Below are 21,600 nucleotides of genomic sequence, written 5' to 3' on the forward strand. Positions count from 1 at the left end.
TATTGAATTGTTTGAAATAAGATGATGAAATACAACGTTTCATCAAATATTGAAAGTTTTATTTATTTGCTATGGAAAAAAAAAAAGATTTTAGAGAATTAACTTTGGTAAAAAAAAAAAACTAATCTATCGAATATGTCTATCGGTTGGAACAAATTCAAATTTGAATTCGAAGAAAATGAAACTTTGGAAAAAAAAAATCAATCATGTTCATTTTCCTCCAATTTTCATCAATTATACTATCGATATAATGTAAAATTAGTTTAAAGTAATTAATTTAATGATAAAATTCCTTGTTATCATTAAATTGAATTGGTGCTTAATTTCTTAACTTTTCCATTTGTAAATAAATTCTATTCATTTCTCAATTACTATATTTCTGGTAATAAATTCACTAATTGAAACAGTTTTTAATTTTTCTCTCTTTCTAACGAATATTTGCTATATTTTTTTGGATCTCTTTCATCGGATAGTGAAGTGATAAGTTTTCATCAATATATACTATACAAACAAACACTTCACATTACTATCCAACACTTCGTTGATTTGTCATGATGAACTGATAAAACAAAAAAACAAACAAACAAACAAACAATGATAATTAATGACGAATTGTTTTCTTTTTTGAAGTGCTAAGAGCAATTTTGTAATGAAATTGACCGTAATCCATAGCAGTTTGTTTGCATAACAAAATTAAGTTTCAACAGCACCCAGTTACTTTCGTCATTAAAAAGATCATTGAGACAGCAAATATACGGTAAATTAGCAACCTGTCGTAGCTGCTTTATTTTTAGCAATAAGTTTAGATACTGATTTGCTGAATTATCGAATTAGTAATGATGAACTTCCCCATACTAATAAATGTATGTGAAACTTTCTTTTTTTTTGATTAAATTAGCTCAGAAACGTGATTAATGGTTCAAAAAAAAAAAAAAAATAAAAAATAAAAATAAAAAATCAGATTTTAATTTTTACATAGTAAAATTCAGACGAAAAGTTAAAACATGTTTTTCTTGTCCATTTACTACTAATGCTGAATTTATCAGTGATTGATAAATACAAAAATATGAAGGAGAAAGCTAGACATTTTAACATTCTTATCTAACAAAGAAAGTGCTATCAGTTTAATTCGTCAAACAGTTCGGCAAATTTCTTGACACAACCAATGCGATTTATTGTAACTATATTAAATAAAACTATATCATTTAAATGAGATAGGCAATATGATTAATACCACAAGAAAAAATACTCTACAATCTATTTACACTGAAAAATGATAAAATAAATAAACTAAATGAACTGATTATTTAAAGGCACCAATGCATCGTATTCACAAAAAATTGTCACAACTAACACTGTCTAAAAAATCACTATTAATTACACATATTAAAATTAAAAATCACATGAATTGAAATTTCAGAATCATTTATCTGTGAATTTACTACAAAAATAAAACATGCAAAAGTATTGTTGAAAACGATAAGTCACAAGGAGAAAGAAGATAAAAACAAGTGTTAAACTGGAGGGTCTGGTATGACAAGCATGACATCTGGATAAAAAAAAACGGAGAAACTTATTGAGAATATACATGATAGAAAGCAAACACACATTCAAAGGTTTGTTTAAATACAAATTAGCATAATTATCAAAGAAATATAATATTTCAATATAGACTACCAGTTTTTGGAATTTTAAAAGGAGCTGGAACAAAACTTTTAATTAGTTGAAAATACTAACAAAGTAAAGAAAACAGTAACGAAAAACATGCAATGTGTCCGGACAGGCGCTGCTGAAGTCATCATTTGCCCATACTTGTCCAACAAATCTAGTATAACACCATTTGTCCAACCAAATCCAGTCTGCAAAGATTTATTTAAAACTTTCTATTTGTTTAGTATTTGTACAATCAGAGCTTGCAATTGAGAGCATCATTGTTGACAGATTAAACGCCCAGGAATTCGAAAATATACGGTTAAAATATTAAGTAATGGTCAATTTTTTGAGTTTGAGTAATTTTTTGTTCTGAGTATTCTTTTTTTTCTTTTATTTTGAGTTATTTTTGAGTATTGGTCAAATGAATATTCTGGGTTTATATGTAGGGAACTTAAAAGTTAGAAGTGAAAAATACATGAACTTTTCTTCACACTGAAGGAAAGTCTTGTACTCTGATTCAGGTTAAAATAGAAATCAATTTTTAAATTTAGAGTTTAACGAACTTGCACTTCGTATTCTCCACCGGAACCAGCACTACATTCTTCAGAAATTGCCGAAACATTATACTTTTCGAACATTGAATGAGTACGAATAAAAGATTTATATGTTACACTTAACCATTGTGTTGCCATAGCTTCAGCTGCCTATAAAATATTCCAATTCATCAAAATGAAATGCAGAGTAGAAAATATCAAATGCCAAATAAACTAATAAGAGTAAATATATTTTCGGAAAACACTTTAAAAGAATGATTAACACTGAAAACTATAACACAGACCTTCATTAGTACAGGATCACCCGTAGTACGAAAGCCTTCAATGACCATATGTACCATTGGCGGCCACGCATTTTCCTTATCCCATTGCTGTTCACTTTTCATGGCCAAAGAAGTCGGCAAACCTTTGGTGAAATTCAACACTCCTTCTCTCTGCATGCTTTTTAAAATCAGAATTAAAAAAAAAAAAATCGTGAAGTGTTTATAGGCATGAAGTATCTCTATACTACTGTTTTCAAATATAAGTAGGAATGATGCTAAAAGAATATAATGCAAAATAAAGATAAGATGGAATTTAAATGAACAGATTATAATTTATCAGGATTTTAAATATTATTATTATAAAACTCAGAAACCCAGAAAACATACCTTCAAGTACTCGTAAGCTCTGTGTGGAATGATTTCGTCCTCATCATTGTAACATTTTGCATACAAGGGTAGAGCATTCGAAATATAATATGTGTTGGAGTGAAGCTAAAATTTTGTATTTAAAATGCATAATTTGCTCAATGTAAATTTCTCACAGTCAAAAAGAATATGAATAAAATATAAGAAATATCACTTAATACTCACTACACATATTTCATTCAAAAAAAAAAAAAAAAACTTCATGCCAAAAAGTGACTCTATTTAAACTTGAAACTTATATTATCTCTATTTTTTTTAAAAAAAACCTTTTTTTCCAGATCGTAATCATACCAAATCCCATCGGTTTCATTCCAGTGAAGAATTTTCATCACCAATTTTGCCATTTCATAGCGCGACTGATATAGTAATACTTTCGGGAAATTACCTGAAAGTCAAATTCATACTGATAATGCATGCTCATTTCGATTTGCTGTACATACTATAAAATATTGGAAGAGAATAATAACGAAAAATTTTTCTCTAAAAAGTATTATAAGAAGGAACAAGTAACTGAAATGGATTATAAAAGATGAATATTTAAAAAAATCATAGTGATATGGTTTTGACATGGCTTATTATCTCAAATCAAATCGTTTATTGACAAAGCATAGTCAATGTAAGAAGAAGATTGTATAAAAAGGAAAAAAAAAAAAAAAAAAAAAAAAAAAAAACATACCAATAATTTCATAAAACGAAGCCATAATTCTGGCATTGATACAAATGAAAGCATTTAAATCAACGGGTACAATAGACCAAGTACGAATTGATTTCATGTCATGCATTTCTGGACCACTTTGGGCAAACCAACGAGTACTGAAATCCCATCCTGTTTCAGCTGCTGAAGCTATATTTGACCACATCAATTCTTTTTCGGCTGGAAATTAGAAATGTCAATTTTGTTCATTTATTCCAATAAAATATAGAGGTTAAAATCAAAGAAAAAAAATGACTGAAATGATAACGGACAATAAATTAACATATGAAATGAATAACAAATGTTAAATATATGCAGTTAACAAGTATTAAACGTAATAAAATTGGTACTTTTTATGCTAATGTTTTAAACTAACCCATCGAATGAAGATCTTTTGCTAACTCCAAATCTTCCCTGTAAGATTCAGGACGTGGTGTTTTCATGCTTGCACGATATTGGAAAAATGAAATATTTACACCACGTTCTTCATCATGAAGTGTTTGGGCACGTTGCAGCATCCAAAAATTATACTCTTTCTCAAGCATCGGAAGAATCTACAAGCATATACAAATAAAAAGTCACAATTTATGTGAAGGATAGAACTGCTTATATGATTTTTTAATTAGCTCGCTCCATAGAAAAATTGAACTTATCTTTAGTCTCTATTGCTAGAAAATTAAGTTACGAAACAATATATATCATATTAAAGTTTTACGATTTGAGCTATGACCTTCGCGATTTTTCGGAAACCATCAAAAAAATCAAAAATTATTAGGGAAAACTTGTAGTGAACATCATGATCATATAAAATATGGTAAAATACGCTAACCTCTTGCACAAAATCTAAATCACCGGTAGCTAAATAACACTCATAAACCATTGGAGCGAGTAATGGTGGTTGGGATCTGACCAAATAATATACACGACCACCGTTCGGTACAAAACCATGACTGAAGGTATTGGTTTACTAATTATTATTTCGTTAATTATTATTTCATTAATTTACCAATTATTATTGATATACATTTATTATACATTAGGCAATGCTAGTTAAAGAAACTTATCACCTCAAGTATATATTAAAACACTAAAATATGTCAGAAAAAGATAACTCACTTATCAACCATATAAGCTAAATTACGAACAATCCCTTTTGCTGTTTCATACATTTCCGAAAATAATAAGCCTTTCACTATCCAGAAAGAATCCCTAAAAATAACATTTATGATTTGATGAAAACAGTTTGCCTGATTGACCGGAAATTCTTCTACCCACAAAGAAAACTGCTCACACTACAATAAAAAAAAGTAAAATGTTTGAACCCCTTTGATGCTTGTGCAAAAAAAATCAAAAGCTGCAGGAGGACTCTCCATATATCCTTTCCCAAACTATAAGTGATACCTCTGAATATAAAAAGAAACTTACCAGTAGTAAAATTCACGGAATCGACCGCCTGGTATAATAAAAGGATGAGGAACATAAAGCAAAGAATAAAGTTCCTGATGCCGTCTAACATCTTCTTTTATCTTATATGAAATTAAGATCAAAATGAAACAGAGATAAATTATGTAAAAATAAAATCCAAATTAAATCACTGGTATGACTTTGATTGCTCAAAGTGTTCAAAGCTTAGATAATTTTAATCGTAGTTCCTGGTGCAATTCAATCTTTTCTATCTTATATAAAACTGAAGCCAAAAAAATTTAGCACTTGCTTATAAGATTTTTTCGCTTTATGATCGACTGAAAATAAACCTACTCAAAATCGACTTTAACTTTTCCTCTCAGATATTTGCACTGAAGATAAAAGGGTGTAAAATAAAAATAATTCACTGCTATTAAAAATTATACTTAAAAATTTTTTATCACTACTTTTGCAAAACTCCTCTAAATTAAAACCTACCCTTCTACAAAGGTCTCTCCATATTCTATGCAAATGTAATGCCCATCTTCTCAGGTGATAATTCTCAATTTTGAGAAAACTGGAAGGGAAGGCTATCCAGTCTTCTGGGTACCACTCCATTAGCTCAAACCCGGGAGGATCAAAATGTTCGTCCACGAATTTTTGCAATAGCGTTTTGTTCTTCCACTTTTCGCCAAAATCACCAAAATCTTTCAGAGTTGTCACTTAAATAATGAAACATCAAAATTTCAAATGGATCGAACTCTACATTCTGGAGATATCAATTTCAAAATTTTTGAACTTGATAAACAAGAACATTTCAACGTGCAGTCACTATAAGCCGGTATGAATTTCAAAAAAAAAAAATGTGGTGATATCAACTGTTAGAAGCCAGAGTTGACGACTAGTGAAAGTAATTGAAAAATGCTGCATACGTCAACCTTAAAACAATTTCAAAAGAAATAGGAATTTTGAAAATTTTCATCTCTGAACCTTGAATCCTTTCTAATTTACTGATAATCGTCAACTCCAATCGATTTAACTGTTATTTCATTCCTCTTTACTTTATAAATTCTAGAGATTAACTTCTGGAAACATATTGCAAATGTTAAAGATTTTTAGAAATTCAAAGCACTGTTATAATCGCCACAATAAACGAAGCTTCGTTCGGCTTTTTTGATATCTCCAGAAGTTTGGAGATTTGTTTAGTAAGATGATCAGGTTCTGAAAAAATATTTCGTACCTGGATCATATTTTAAAGGCATATCAACGAAATGCTTCGAATCCGGATATAAATGTGCATCCTGAACAGCTTTCAAAATTGGCCCATCACAGTAAATTTGACTGAAATCGGATCAATTTCATGAGATCAGAAAGGAATCCAACACCTAACAATTTAAAGTAAAACACTTTAAATACTTCATTACACTTTCCTTTTGTATTGTGTAGTTGGTTTGCTTTCCTTATCATTTAATCACTATCTTGTGTAAGTAATTCAATAATTTATCTTATTACAACTGTTAATAATAATCAAGTCGATTCCAAAAAAAAAAAAAAAACCGTCAAAAGCATAAACTTACTTTAATAAGGTGATCACGTAATAAAGCATTTTCTTTATAACAGAAATTAAAACACGAGTTGGCACAAATTATATCACCAAGAAATGAAAAAAAGATCAGAAAGAAATCAAATTAAAGCAAATACTGACCAAGAATAAATGAAGAATTTCAGAAAATAAAATTTGACTTAGATTTTAAGAAAATCACTGGGAGAAAGTTGAATTTTGGTTGAGAAGCGAAAACATGGTCGAAACATACAAACATAACAAGAGCAAATAAGTCTCAGAGGAGAAGCGCAATGGACGAAATGTGTACTTCTTCAAATATCTCTTGCCAGCATCGTCATCACTGAATACCATGATGATGGATTCACAACAAGAAGCAATTAGATCACCTCATCATTGCCGCAGGTGTTCAAAAAGCTTCAAAATTTTAAACCATCTGTTCATAATTTCTTTAACTAGTTGTTACTGCTTTTCTAATGATGTGGAAAGAGCAAATTCCTGAAATATGAAAATTAAGAAAAAAAGAAAATATTATGAAACTACTTTGTTGCTAAATGACATTTCAGAGAAAATAGAAGAAAGATACAATTACGAAGCTATTCAGGTAAAGATTATATTTCTAAATGTGTTTCAAGATGTACTCTTTATTAATTTTTTTTTTTTTCTCGCCTTCATAAATCTATCGTTTTACATATCAAACATAAAAATTTTGAGATGTGATCAATCATATATGAAATATGCCAGACTAACTGCTTTAGATTAACTGCTAGTCTACTTCTGTCTGATTCATTCTCTATATTCATTGTCATCTAAGAAAACTGCCATTTACTCAGCAATATAAATCAAGTTATATCTTTGATAAAGTGGAAAGGTGTCCTTTTTTTTTCCCTTAATTTCATTTTCTCTCTTTAACATTAGTAACTGTCTGCTATATCTAAATGTCTAAATCAATGTATAAAACGGAATAAATTTCTTACATTTAACGAGCATAAGATAAGTTATATGAAGCTATTATATAAAACTACGTCACGTATATCTAAAAGTAATCAACAAATGTCAAGTGTTTATGTGACAAAGAATGTAAGAGATTTGAAATTAATTTTAAAAAATCCGAGAGCTACAACAATATTCAAAAAAAGAAACATTTCGAAAAAGTTTTGGCGTTTTTCTTTTTTTTTTTTTTTACACCTGTACACACACACACACACACTAATTTCTCACTGTCATATTAACAGCATCGCATTTGATACGATCAACTCATCATCATCACGTACGTGTTACGTGATAGGAACGGTAAAAACTAAAGATAATTAGAGAAGAATTTTGTCAAAGTCATGCAAAGTACACCGTTCCCTAGATCGTAAGCAATAATTGCTAAACAATTACAGTACCATCATCTCATGACATAACGTATCACGGGATCCGTATTACGAAATTTAAATCGTAATGTATTTAAAATTCAGATTCGATATGATGATAGTTCGGTGGTCCTATTTTCATGCATAATTTTTGTTATCAAAAAGTTTTTTTTTTCTTTCTTTTTATTTTATTCTTTTTTCTTTTCCTAGTTGCGATTTTGATGGAATTAACACATATATAGAGTGCTTCAGAGATATTTAATTGAATAAAGTAAAAATTAGAAATGCAACGATTAGTTATTGGTTTAAATTTAAACATTTCTAATAGTGAAATGATACAAGTTTTAATGATTACTCCTCCGATTTATCAGCGATAAATTATCTATTGCATTGTATTGATATGAAAATTTTGAATATTATTTGTTTCTTTTTACAGAATTTCCTTTTTTTTTTTTTTTTTTTTTTTTTTTTTGAGATCTTGTTGAATAGTTATTCGTACTATTTCTGCTATCATTTTTATTTTTAGCTTTTCGAAACTGTTAAATGATTAATTAGTGATTAGTAGTTTTCTAGTTCATAGTTTTTTAGCTCAGATTTTAACAATAAAAAATCTGTCAAAACTATTTTTGTTCCACTGCAACATTCAAGTTAGAATTCAATTTGTTAAATTTTATTTTTATAAGCATTTTCGTTTTGCAAGCTTACATAATAAAATTGTCTAAATGTGTTAATCGAACTCGCAGAATTATCTACGTATTTGTTACTTGCATTAGAGTGGATGAGAAAGGTTTAGAAATGAAGTGCTTTCATGATTCAACTTGTCAGATAGATACAAACATTTTATTGCTATATATGATTGCTTCCCTTATCATTTCCTGATTTGCTAAAATAGATTTTCTTATCACTTAGCTAGCAAATATTGTTGTTAAATAATTTTCCAAAATGCCAATTTCATAATGCTTTCAATTAAAACAATTTATTAATAATTGCGATATGCTCAATTCGGGTTAGATATTCACAAATTGATCAATCAACAAATGGTTTTACTACTTTTTATTTTATTAGATCTGGTTTACTTCTTCTTCTTCTTCTCCACTTCTTTGACAGATCAAAATCTTTCTCATTTGATATCAGTCAGCTTTAGCTTTGATGAGGAAAGAATAAAGATTGCATCGCATATGTTTCAAAACTAGTTTCATTCTTTCTCTTCCTTAAAGCTTTAATAATATATTCAGCTATAAATGGTTAAACTTTATAAATGCAAGAAGTAACAATAAGTAAAAATGAAGAGAAAGAAATAAATGAATTGATTTAGACTATTTGTTGTTTCCCTCTTTTCATCAATGTGTTAGTGACTTAAGTTTGGCCATGTTAAAAAATTGATGAATAAGTTCAATATTGCAAAGCAAGATGGAAAACTAATGTTTTCACATTATCATGTAATTGTTTCCTTTCTATTTCTTTTTTGTTAACAAGAAATAAATCTTTTCAACTTACACCTTTTCTTGTAGGCAAATTCTGAATTATATAATATATTTATATATGAAGTAAGATTAATTTATTATGCTTTAGCTATGTTTGAACATATTTAAGTAAAAAAGTGGGAATCATTTGGTGATTGTGTTACTTGTTAAAAGCAAACAGTCTAACTGAATTTAAATAGTCATTGTAGTTAAATTGTAAATTGACTGTAGTAAATGAAATCATTTTTTTTTTTGTTAACATATTTATTTTAGATTTATTTGACAATTTTACCGAACTTTTTACTCAGATATCGAGTTATTGAAACTTTTACACAACCAAAATGTTCATCTCAAATCTACCAGCTGTTTTACTGCATTACTATTTGTCATATATTTGATTGCTTAAAAATGCCAGCTGAAAAATTTTGCTTCTGATGGAATCCTGTTTTTTTTTTTTTTTTTTTTTTGAAATTTTGAAAAGCAATTGACAAAAGCAAGAATAACTGAATGATGCAAATCATAGAATAGACAGTGAAGTTAGTCGAAGACAAGATTTGAAATTAAGTATATGTGTCATATTTATGTCAGCCTTACTTTCATATGTTAACTAATTTCTTTTCTGTTTTTCTTTTTCTTTTTTTTTTTTTTTTTTTCGAAAAGAGGAAAAGCTTTTATAATAGAATCAATATGAAGGAAAGGAATAGCAAAAAAGTTTTCTTTGCTGCAAAAAAAAAAGGGTTAAACTTTTTTTTTTTTTTTTTCTTTTTTGAAACATAAAAGCCTTTTTATGAAAAAATATTTCTCAGAAAAAGAAACATGTTGCTTTTCTTTTTTTTGGAATAAAGAAAAGAAATCTTTTCAGAACAATAAAAATGCTTCTTTTTTTTTTTATATTCGTATTGATAAAAAAGAAAAATGAAAAAAAAAAAAAAAGCTTTTGAATATAGTGAAGATAGTGCGCTAAAAGTCTCTTAGGGAATATCACTTCGCTTAATTTCTTCCTTTTTTCTTTTTCTTTTTTTTTTTTTTTGTCTCTTTTTTCCTAAAATTAAATTCAATTAGTAAATTAAAATTAATCAATGCGTAACTTATTCATAATAAAATAATAGTAACAATAGTATCAATATAGCTTTTGTTTATTTGGATTTGGATCACAATTAAAAAAGATCGATTTGGCCTGATTTATCGTCTATCTTTTCTCACTGATAACAATCTCTTTTCATCCTATTTCTCTCTATTTTGATGCATCATTTGAAAGCCTTTCATGGCATAGTTTATGATTAATTATCGAAAACCAGTAGCAAAATGTTTGTTCTATATATTTGAACTGACCGACAGTAGTTTGTACGGTCATCGTCCTTCTCATCAAATCCCAATTGTGAAATATTGGTAGCACTTAAAATAGTTATGATAGATATACTATTAATCGTAGTGTTAGTAGTACTAGTAGTATTAGTATCAATTATTTATAATTTAATATTGATTAGAGGGACGATAGTAACAAATGTTTTTTTTTTTTTAGTTAAATATTTACCTCCACATTGGTAAATTCTCGAACGATTATGAACAGTCTTGTATTTTTGTGATCTGTTCTTTTTTCCAAGTTAAATTAGTGATGGTAGTGTTGATAATAATTAAAATATCATTTATTAGCTTGGCTTTCGTTTAATGAGTAAATTGTAAGAGTAGGGGATAGTTGATAGCGGAAGAAATAAATTAGTAGAAAAGAAAAGAAAGTTTGTCTTTAAGAAGTTAATTAGACTAAACTGAACAGTTGTTCAATGAAGTATTTATTGTGATGAAGTATCAATGAAATATTTATTGAATATAGGAGTAATAAATGCTTATTCTTGTAAAATAGTAGTACTCAAACAAATAGTTTACAAAATTTCCTGTGTTATTTTTTATTTTTAAAAAAGTTTTATTCGTTCACTGTTATTACTTCAATAGCTGCGATAGCTGCCATTCTTTCTTCTTTCACAAACAAATTTTGTTCAATAAATTAAATTTGTCATTTCGGGAAAAAAAAAATTCATTTTGCGCAAATAATAGAGTAGCTAAAATTTTAAGATAGTTTTGGTGATATTTTATGTTGTTGAAGTTAATATTAGATAACAAGGAATAACATATGAATTCATAAATCATCTGATTAAACTTTCTAAACTGGTAATATTTAAAACCAAATTTGGTAGGTTGGTTGATTTCCTTAAATGAAAAAAACTTTAACGTTATTAACACATCGGATTTTAGTAATGTCAAAAATAATATAAATTTTGAATTATTTGCTGCTCAGTTTTGTCTTAATAAAGAAGATTGCATCAATCCTTTGTATTTTGCATTATTTTAATTTTTTCGTTTAAATCTTAAATTAGTTTTAATATTTCATTGCATAGAAACGTTTGAATTTTTACGTATTTCTCAAAAATTAAAAGGAGCTGTGATTTTTATATTTGTTCACTCGATCGACATCTGAATTTATTTCTCTTTTTTAAATTATAAATTATTCTCTCAACAAATTGTAGTCTTCTAGGAATTTTTATGCATTTTCCAAATCTTTTCGAAAAAATACTTTACGTATAAATTGATGTTCTCATTTTCAATTCAAGTAATTGAAATTTTTTCTGCAATTCATTTATTTTATATGAGTAGCTGTATGTATAAATTGGATATCTTTCATTTTTCATTTATTTCTGTTCCATAAATGAAATTAAATTAAAAATTTGCTAATGAGCAAAAATTTATCAAAAATTGGTGCATTAGAAAATTTTGTCTATTATTCAAACTGAAAATTGTTTCAATTCAATGATAAAGTATCTGACGGAGAAGTTTATATGAATGAAAAGGCAAAATTGATTTGATTTTTTTCTATGTTAGAAATTAGATTATTATATATGCTATTAGGACTATTCAATATCTTTTTTAGTAGTGTATTATTTTCAGAAACAAAATTATACAATTCGTAATAATTATTTCTACTTTTTAACTTGTAAGCCTGTATTTTAGATTTTTTTTTTTTTTTTTTTTGAAAAAAAAGCCATGAAAAAATATTACAAGATTTTTAATTTTATTTTCTAAAGTTTAATAATGCCAATTTGTTAGCATCTATTTTCAATTATTCTAAATTGAGTTACAACTTCTTTTGTGAACATATTGCAAGCTAAAAATGATTGCTTTTTCTTCAACTACTTCTCCTCCTCCAGTGTTTTCATGTTTCATAAAAAGTTTTTAGTGGTAATTTGTTGATGATTAAATGCATTAAGTATTCTGGAACGGTTATATCAATTAATTTCTGATTATTCACATTAGTCAACGAATAAGAGGGAAAAAAAAACTTTTTTTTTTCTTCATTTGCATCTTTAATTGTGCCAAGGTCTTTCGGGAGATAATATTTGGAAATGAGATGAGAGAGAGATAAAATGAAAATGGAAGAAACCAGAAGCCAATGAATGGAGGGAAAAAAATGAAGTGAGATGAAAGATGAGAAACAATCGTGAAACATGAAATAGTCGTTAAAATGAGGACTGTCATTAAGTATCTAAAAATAGCAAAAAAAATATATTTCGGAATTGATGGTTAAATTAAAAGGTATGATATTAGTAAATAGGTAAGAGTGGACAGAAATAAAATTTTTTCTAAATTTGCATACAAATATCAGAGATCAAATGAAATATGCTAGAATAATTCATTTTTATTTTCCTAATCTCAGCATTAGTAATTATTAGCTATAAAATCTAACTTTCAATATATGAAAATCATATTATTCATGGTATGTTCTCATTCCAACTTTGCTATTTTTATATATTCACATAAAGTTTTGTTCTATCATATACTGATATAGCTTGTAATATCACAAATAATATTAATGTTTAGTGTTAATTAGTAAATAATAGGAAAATATAAAGTTCTAAATGAATGAATTAATTTGGTTAAAATTTAAAATTTGATTAGAAATTTGAATTTAATTTGAAGATATTTTTGAGAAAGCAAAAACTATGCGAAAAAAAAAAGTGGAAAAGTTGAGGTTGTAATGTATGGCATATTTTTTCTTTAAATACAATGTGTAAAAATATTTCAGGAAATTCATTTTAATCTTTTTTTTCCTCGAAATTTCGTGAAAAATAATTTGTACTTATGCTAACAATATTGCAAGAATGATTTTAGGAACTTAATTACCTCATTTAATTACTTTATTTGTTTCAGTATAAGACATTTCTAAAATTTTTCAATTATTTTTTAGTTCTCTTTTTTTTTCTTTTGAAATATCTCTAACATGATATGATTCATATGCAGACTTTTTGATTTCTATTTTAATGAATTGCAAAGTTTCACTTTCATAATTTAAAATAGTTACAAATTCTTTTATCTCAAATGCTTAAATGTTTCGACATCTAAATGTAGACCAAAATAATCCCCGAATCTACTACATTTTGTTTTTTGTGAATTCAGTCTTATTTGATTTTAGTAAATTTTTAATGAAGTTTTGAAAGATTTCCGTGAATTTCAACAATTTCCACTAATAATGATTTTTTTTTCCCGTTATTTTTCATCTTTTCTTGCATGAAAAGATGAAAATTTACCTTTGTATGAAAATCGAAATATTGAATAGTAAACTTCCAATGTGCTGTATTATTGATTTCTTTCATTTTATAGCTTTTTTTTCCTGTGTTTTTTTTTTTTAAAAAGCTTTGATGTCCAGTTGGTAATTTCGCACTTTGACACTGATATGACTGTTTATCTATGTGCAGTATAGTAGTAGATAGGTGAATTGAGTAGAACTGAAATGTGAAACCGGTTTCGAATAATAATTCTGTTTGTCACATCTACCTATATTATTTTCATTTCTTCTTCCTTTTCTAGCAAACTATTCTTCTATTCTAAGTTTTTGATGACATCTTAATAAAATCGTAAATACATCATGCTTCATCCTAGCCATCAGCAATCATTTCCGGTTCCAGTTTTTCCTTTTTTTTTTTTTTTTTTTTTTTAACAACTGATAAACTTTTCCATTTTATTCCATCTTTTACCATCCACTTTTTTTCCTCTCTCTCTCTCTCTATGAATCGAATATGTTTGTAATTTTTCTGTTGTATTTAAATATCATTTCATATTTTGATATAATATGATAAGTCATTCTATTGTTTTTAGTTGAACTGAAAAAATGAAACGTATATAAAATTTTATCCTACTCTTCTATTTCCGTCTCTTTTCTTGTCAAATCGGAATGAAACATGAATTTTATTATCCAGAAACTGCGTTAAAAAAAAAAAAAAAAATTTATCTGTTTGTTGATTTAATTCTGGTATCCTTACCGTCAATGCAAAACGATTAAATTATTTTCCCATCTCATTTTTCAAATGCTTTTTAATGCATATCCCTTCCAGATGTATTTTAAAAAACTTTATGAAAAAAAAAAAGATGTCATATTTAAATGAAGATAGAAATGAAATAAGATACTCGAATAAAGATTTATGAAATGAGACGGAAAGATGGAAGAAACTTGAAAGTAATATTAGCTATATTGAAAATAACAGTTAATATTGTTTTTTTAAAGTAGTAAATTTTTAGTTGAAAGTATGATGCTCTATGTCTCATTAAGAAATAAACAAATGAATTAAAAAAGTTGCTAATTACAATATTAAAAAAAATGTGTAAATCGATTAGGGAAAAGTTTTCTAATACGATCAAAAGTATTAGTTCATTCTTTTTTCATTAAAATAGTCGGCATCCAAGAAATATATATTTTTTTTTTTTTTAATATAAATTTTTTTAAATGACATGATGTTATTCAGTAATTTGAATCCCTAAAATGATGATGGTTGACAATTCGAATGATTAGAAAAAAAAAATAATAATAAAAAAAAACTCTAATTTTTTGTATTTTGCGAAAATTTTCTTCTGAAAATTGCACAAACTTTATCCTTCATTAAGTTTGAATTAACGAATTTAAAGTTTGATGAATTGGAAAACTGAGAGAGGTATTTTTTTAGAAAATGAAAATTTGTGAGATTGTTAATGATATGTTATGCATTGCATGGATGAATTTGTTAATTGGCACGAAATGTGATTTTATCTTTTTGCTCTATTCATCACTATTTTGTGTTTTTTTTTTTTTTTTTTTTTAAATGACGATAGTAATTTGATTTAGTAAAGCTATATATATTAAATATTTAATTCGAAATCCTAAATTAAAAATAGATGTTATAAGTAAATTTTGTGGATAGTTTATTTTTAAATTCGTTCTATATTTGCTTTTTTATCAATTATTGTTTCAACTTTTAAAATCGAAAACAAAAGGAGAAGATCCTCTTCAATAGTTAAAATGTATTAAATTTTTTAATTGAAGAAATTTAAACATTTTAAGGATGATAAGATAGTAGCAATGTTATAAAAAACTTTTTATTTCTTTGTGAAAAGCGCAAAAAAAAACATTTAAAAGTTATGCATATATTTAATTTCTTTGTAATAGAAACTTTCTATTTTTCTTATTTCCTTTAAGCAGTGAAAGAGGTGTTATGTTCGAAATTTTTATTTACTTATTTATTTATTTATTTTAATTTAATATTCTTTTCATATTCAGATGTCGTTTGGAAATGACATTTCATCGATGTAAGAAGACAGCTGAATTGTGCGAATGTTTTCTTTTTTTTTTTTTTTTTAATTAAAACTTCTTGGATAAGCAATGAATGTTGTTAGGTTAATTAATAATGTGTATGTGTGTTTGTGTGACAATTAAAATTGTTTTTCTTGCTGTGCAGTAATGATGAATGATTGATAAACAAAATGCTTATAATAATAATAATAATGATAATGAGGTGATAGATGATAAATGAAAGAAAAAAAAAAAGAAATTAGATGCTATGATACCTAATGAAAAAAAAAAAAAAAAAAAAAGATTGAAAAATGAGGAATGTATAGAGAAGTTCGATTAGGGTGGAGTTGGCAGTTTTCATTGACGATTGATCATTATTTGTTCCACTGATCATTTATTCCAATATCAAATGGGTGAGCGGTACTTTTGCCATCTTCCATTCACTCACTCACAAGTAGATTTGATGTCTTCTCGATGGCAGTATGTATAGTAGTACTGCTGTTGTTGCTACTACTACTACTACTGCTGCTGCTGCTGCTGCTGCTGATGCTGCTGTTGATGTAGATGTTGATGTTACTTTCGAGAATTATTTCACCCATTTTTAAAAATTTAACATTCTGTTATGTCTATCCGTAATGTTTGTTTGTCGTCATATATATGAATCTATTTATATTTATACTTCTTTTTCTCCCTTTTTCTCCCTTTTTCTCCCTCTCTCTCTCTCTCTCTGTATACTCCTCCTCCTCCATTACTTCTTACATATTAAATTTCATTTCTTTTCGAAATTTTTATTCTCAAAAATCAAAGAAGAAAAAAAAAAAAACATTTAACCATCCAATTTAGATAGTATTTTTAAAAAAAAAAAAAAATGTTTTTTTTTTTTTGCTTGTTTTGTTTATTGAGTATTACATACATTTCGTGTACTATTTTATTTTACTAATTCTGTTTTTATTGATTTTTATGGCAAGAAAAAAAAAAAAAAGGAAAAGAAAAGAAAATTAGAAAGTAAAGAAAAGATGGAAGAAGAAGAAGAAGAAGATGATGATGAAGAGGAAGAGGAAGCCGATTATTTTTCTCACTTTCTTTTTTCTCACTTATTAATTTTTAATTGTTTTCTTTAACTTCACTTTAACATTATTAACTTTTGATTAGATGGTGATATGAAACGGAATATTTCAAAAAGGAAATTGTGATTGTTGCACTTTTTTTTTTTTTTCTGGGAGGGAGAAAAAGAAAATATATGCTTGAAGTGTTGATTATTGAAGATATGCTCGACATGTTCAATATCCATTATTAATGTTGATTGAAACTGGTATGATCATCGAGAATGATGAATTTGATATCATCATAGAGCTATTTCGTATTTTTCTTTCTTTTCAATATTTTCATTTTTATACCTAGCAAACATTCTTTAAAAAAGTGTTAGTGATTTCAATTGCGGACATTTTCTCTATTAAAAAAAAAAAAAAAAAAAAAAAAAAATGTAAATCAACATAAAATATTGCTGCACATATCATGTAAGAAAATAAAAGATATCGGTTTAAAAAAAAAAAAAAAAGGAGAATGATTTTAAATAAATCCAATAGATTATTCATAAATATGGATTGTGAGGGATTTTTGTTAGGTGCAAAATTTTTTTTTAATGATTTTTTTTTTTTTAAAAAACATATTACTATTGATGTAATTACTATTACATTATATTTGTGTACAAGTATAACTATAAAATATAGAATATGTAAGTCAACAACACACAAAATATATGTAAACTTTTATTATTGGATCGTTTTATGTTACAATTTTTAGTTGTTGTTTATTGCTTCTGTATTGTTAGATTTTACCGCTTTTGAATGCTGAATGCAATTTGAAATTCAAAGGCTACTGCTACATCTTTTAGAGTCAAGGTTATTTGAATTCAAACTTATCTCTTATTTTAATTTTGCTTTGCAAAATTAAACTTAAACAATTGGTGTAGCTTTATGTTAGTCTTAAGTTTTAAGTTAATTTTATGTTAAGTTATTAAAGTTAAATTTGTTAATTGTGATGATTTTAAAATAATCAGAGAGTAAAAATTGAAAAAAAAATATGTGAAAAAGTTTAGAAATGACTAATTTAAAATTATTAAATTAAATTTCTCTCTCTCTTCATTTTTTCCCATCCATCTCATTCTTTTTTGCATATTGATAAATGTCCTCCAATTTCTTTTCTTGTCAAGTAGCGAAATTAAATCGCCGTAAAGATGTTGGTGGTCTTACAGTGTTTGCAGGCTGTAAAATTATAACTTCCTGAACATTAATTTTCTCAACTTTCTTTTTTAATTCCATCCTTCCTACTATTATAGGATGGAATTTTTTTTTTTTTTTTTTTTAGCGCTTTATTAGGTAGATAGCACTATTAAGTGGTTTTTTGCAGTAATTGAAATATAACTTATAAATATGCATCATTTGTTATTTATAATAGAAAATGATATGTAATTTTGGTTCATTTAATGATTGAATCAATTTTAATACAAATAGGATAATTCTTCTAATACAAACAAATTGTATTGTATTGATGTTTTCTTCTATAATACATACATATATCAATGAAACAGTTAAATTTTGTTAGCATTGAAAAAGCATCAATGTATAATGCTTAAACGATTAGTGTTGCATGTTGTCTAAGTTATAAAGATTGATATTGGTTATGTTAAGCTAAAATTGAGAATATATTATCATTAAATTATGAATTAATTGATAAGTACATTTATCATTCACTATATGATGTATAGGAAGGTGGTTCATTAGTGAAGAAAGTAAGTGAAATAGCAATAATAGTAGTTTGTTATTTGTGATTCAGTTTATAAATTTTTAATAACATGATTGATTTTTATAATCTGAATAATTTTTTATCAAAATTTTGACAAATAATCGCTTGATATGAATGTAAAGAAATGTTACGGTGTTTTAATCAAAAAAAAAAAAAAAAATGGAATTTTCTCATTACTACTTCTGTTTATGGTCCTTCTTTTGTATTCCATTTCATTTTCTCTATTACTGTCTTAGTTTATCCTCTGATAAAATATCTGTATAATTTACCTGTAATTGAGAACTGAAATTTTATGATTCTGATAATTATTTTCTACGATAATAATAATAATTATTTAATGATAATAATAATTATTATTTAAATAATTATTTAAGAAATGTTATTGTTATGGTTTTTGAATGATCAGAGAAATAATTTGTCGCATCAATTTCAAATTCGCTCTCATCTTCTATTCTAAATTTGTTAATTGCTGATTTTATATGTGTAATTTGTTTATAAAAATTATTATTCTATAAAAATGCAAAAAAAAAAAATTATTTATTTGTAAAAAACAGCAAATTTCACTTTTTTTTTTAAAAAATGGAATTTAGCATGATCTAATGAGGATGTCATTTAAATTAGTAAGGTCTCATTAGATGTGAGGTGAAGAGTGACTTAGTTCGAGATAATGCTAACCAGCATATTGTGCAGCACCTAAATTGGAATATTCTTTGAATCTTTGCAAAGGGTAGAGGTCATAGGGCGTTTTTTTTTGTTTTGTTTGTTTGACATAAGAGAAACTTCTGGTGTTTTGGATGATTCCTATAAACTTCCATCTACTTTTTAGAAAGATTGCTTATCAAAAGGCTAAATGCACTTCTACACTGTTATTATGTTTTTTTTTTTTTTGCAAATAATTTATAAAAATTGTCTATTTATTCATCGATTTTCCTTTAGTTACTTTTTATCAACTGCAAGGCGTAATAACCGATTTAAGTGTCCTTCGAATATACATATATTTGCAGGTCATTCCAATTATATCAATTGTTATCTGGTTCTCTTTTAGTATTCTCTGGTATATTTATCTGCTTAAACGGTCGTATAATTCTTTATAGAAACATTGGATTAGCATTTAGAAATTTTTCACTTATACTGATTTAGTGTTAATTTCTAATAATGAGGACTAAAAAAAATTTTTGATTGCTTTTTTTTTTGGGGAATGCATAGGAAGAGAAAATGGAATAATACGGTTATACTTTGAATTACCAAATGTTATAGGTAGTTTAAATTATAACTGTAATTAGTTTAAAGTATAACTGTAATTAGTTTAAAGTATAACTGTACTAAAAGGTAAAGAATGTAATTACTGTTTCATTTTTTCATTAATGATAAAAGAAAAAATTATAATTGTATGCATATATTTATGTGAACTTTTATTCTCCTTAGATGGGCAAATTTCAATGGATATTTCATTAAGTATGTTATTCAATTTCTTAATTTTTTCTTCTTAACAGATAAAAACGAGAAAGAAAGAAGAGAAATGGATTAAAAAAAAAAAAAAAAAAAATCTGAAACTTTCATGAAAATAGATAGTATCGTATAGATCTTTAGTTGAAATATTATTTTGAGAATTCAGTGATGAAAAATAAAGCTATCAGGTTTTGCCTTTTAATTTAGTTATATAAGGGCAAAAATTGCCTGTAAATTTTGACTAGTAGTCTTAGTAATGGATCTTTTTTTTTTTTCTTTTCGAACGGATACTACTATATAGTTTCCTTAATGCGTGTCTTATAAATAGTAAATATAAAATTAGAATTAGTGAATATCATAAATTGATATTTTACTTGCAAAATTTCTATCTGAAATTTATCTCTCTATTGTTGAACCAATTGTTAAATAGTCTTGAAATGTGATGAAGCATTTTAGGTATATGTTGCTAAGCTAAAATTTAATCCATCAAATCATTCAACTAATGATCTCTTATGATGATGATAGACTGAGTCAAATGTTTTAATTGCTATGGATTTTCCCTGATCTTTGTTTTAGCATGATACTTAATCATAGCTATTTTTTTCTGTTTACTATTGATAACAGTAGTAAGAATTCCTTGGCTAAATGATAAAATGAAGATGAAAATAACTTCTATTTTTTGAATATTTTATTAATACGCTGAAGTAAATCTTTTCATTTCAAAATAACACTCGAAAAATTCAATAGATTTGCTTGTAGTACATAAATTTGCTAAATAAATAATACATTTGGTTAGATTAAATTCAGGTTTATCTTTTTATAAAAATTTCATTCCTAAAAATTAAATCATTCTATCAAAAATATTGTTTATTGTATAATTTCTATACATGTTTAATCCTGTTAATGAGATTTGATTGCTTCTATTTTGGTTAAAATGATTCTTAAATATTTTCATGTAAATGTTTTTTATCTTTTGTTGTATTAACAGTAACGATTTTCTATATGTCAACTAACAATGAAAAAAATGAAATACAATTTTTTGAAATTCTAGTTTAATAATTTCTAAAAGAATTTGATGAAAAAAAAAAAAAAAAAGTGAAATAGATGTAATAACTCTCAATATTCAATATCAAATTTGTTATTATTGCATAATTAAGTTTCCAAGTAGAGCAATAAATCATCGAACTATTGCTGTTAAGTTGGCTCTATTCCCTTTCTGCTTTAGCAATTATCCCTAAAAAAAAATGATCGTAGTGATGTACGATAGTAATGCATTCATTTTAGGAGGGATTTTTTTCAATTTAAAAAATTTCAATCAATGATTTTTATATTTTATTTCAATCAGTGATTTCTTATTGACTGTATTTTATGAAATTTATGG

The 21,600-nt window shown here is 26.2% G+C and overlaps 2 protein-coding genes across 2 annotated transcripts; one reads left to right on the plus strand and one right to left on the minus strand.

The window, feature by feature from the left end:
* Nucleotides 1-1,715: 1,715 nt before the first annotated feature.
* On the minus strand, nt 1,716-6,600 carry Bma-tre-1 (Trehalase family protein; the record flags this gene model as incomplete). The annotated part of the gene is made up of 13 exons (XM_043079623.1): nt 1,716-1,859; nt 2,217-2,357; nt 2,492-2,641; nt 2,858-2,962; nt 3,163-3,281; nt 3,573-3,770; nt 3,967-4,144; nt 4,420-4,540; nt 4,707-4,799; nt 5,016-5,116; nt 5,493-5,716; nt 6,235-6,335; nt 6,572-6,600. 13 exons carry the CDS (start codon nt 6,598-6,600, stop codon nt 1,716-1,718), a joined length of 1,704 nt encoding a protein of 567 aa, XP_042935557.1.
* A 9,847-nt stretch (nt 6,601-16,447) lies between these two features.
* On the plus strand, nt 16,448-16,570 carry Bm10198 (Uncharacterized protein; the record flags this gene model as incomplete). The annotated part of the gene is made up of 1 exon (XM_001894129.1): nt 16,448-16,570. The coding sequence occupies one exon, from the start codon at nt 16,448-16,450 to the stop codon at nt 16,568-16,570; it is 123 nt and encodes a 40-aa protein (XP_001894164.1).
* Nucleotides 16,571-21,600: the final 5,030 nt, after the last annotated feature.

The sequence above is a fragment of the Brugia malayi genome (assembly GCF_000002995.4).
Source record: "Brugia malayi strain FR3 genome assembly, contig: Bm_v4_Chr3_scaffold_001, whole genome shotgun sequence".
NCBI classification, from domain to species: Eukaryota; Metazoa; Nematoda; class Chromadorea; order Rhabditida; family Onchocercidae; genus Brugia; species Brugia malayi.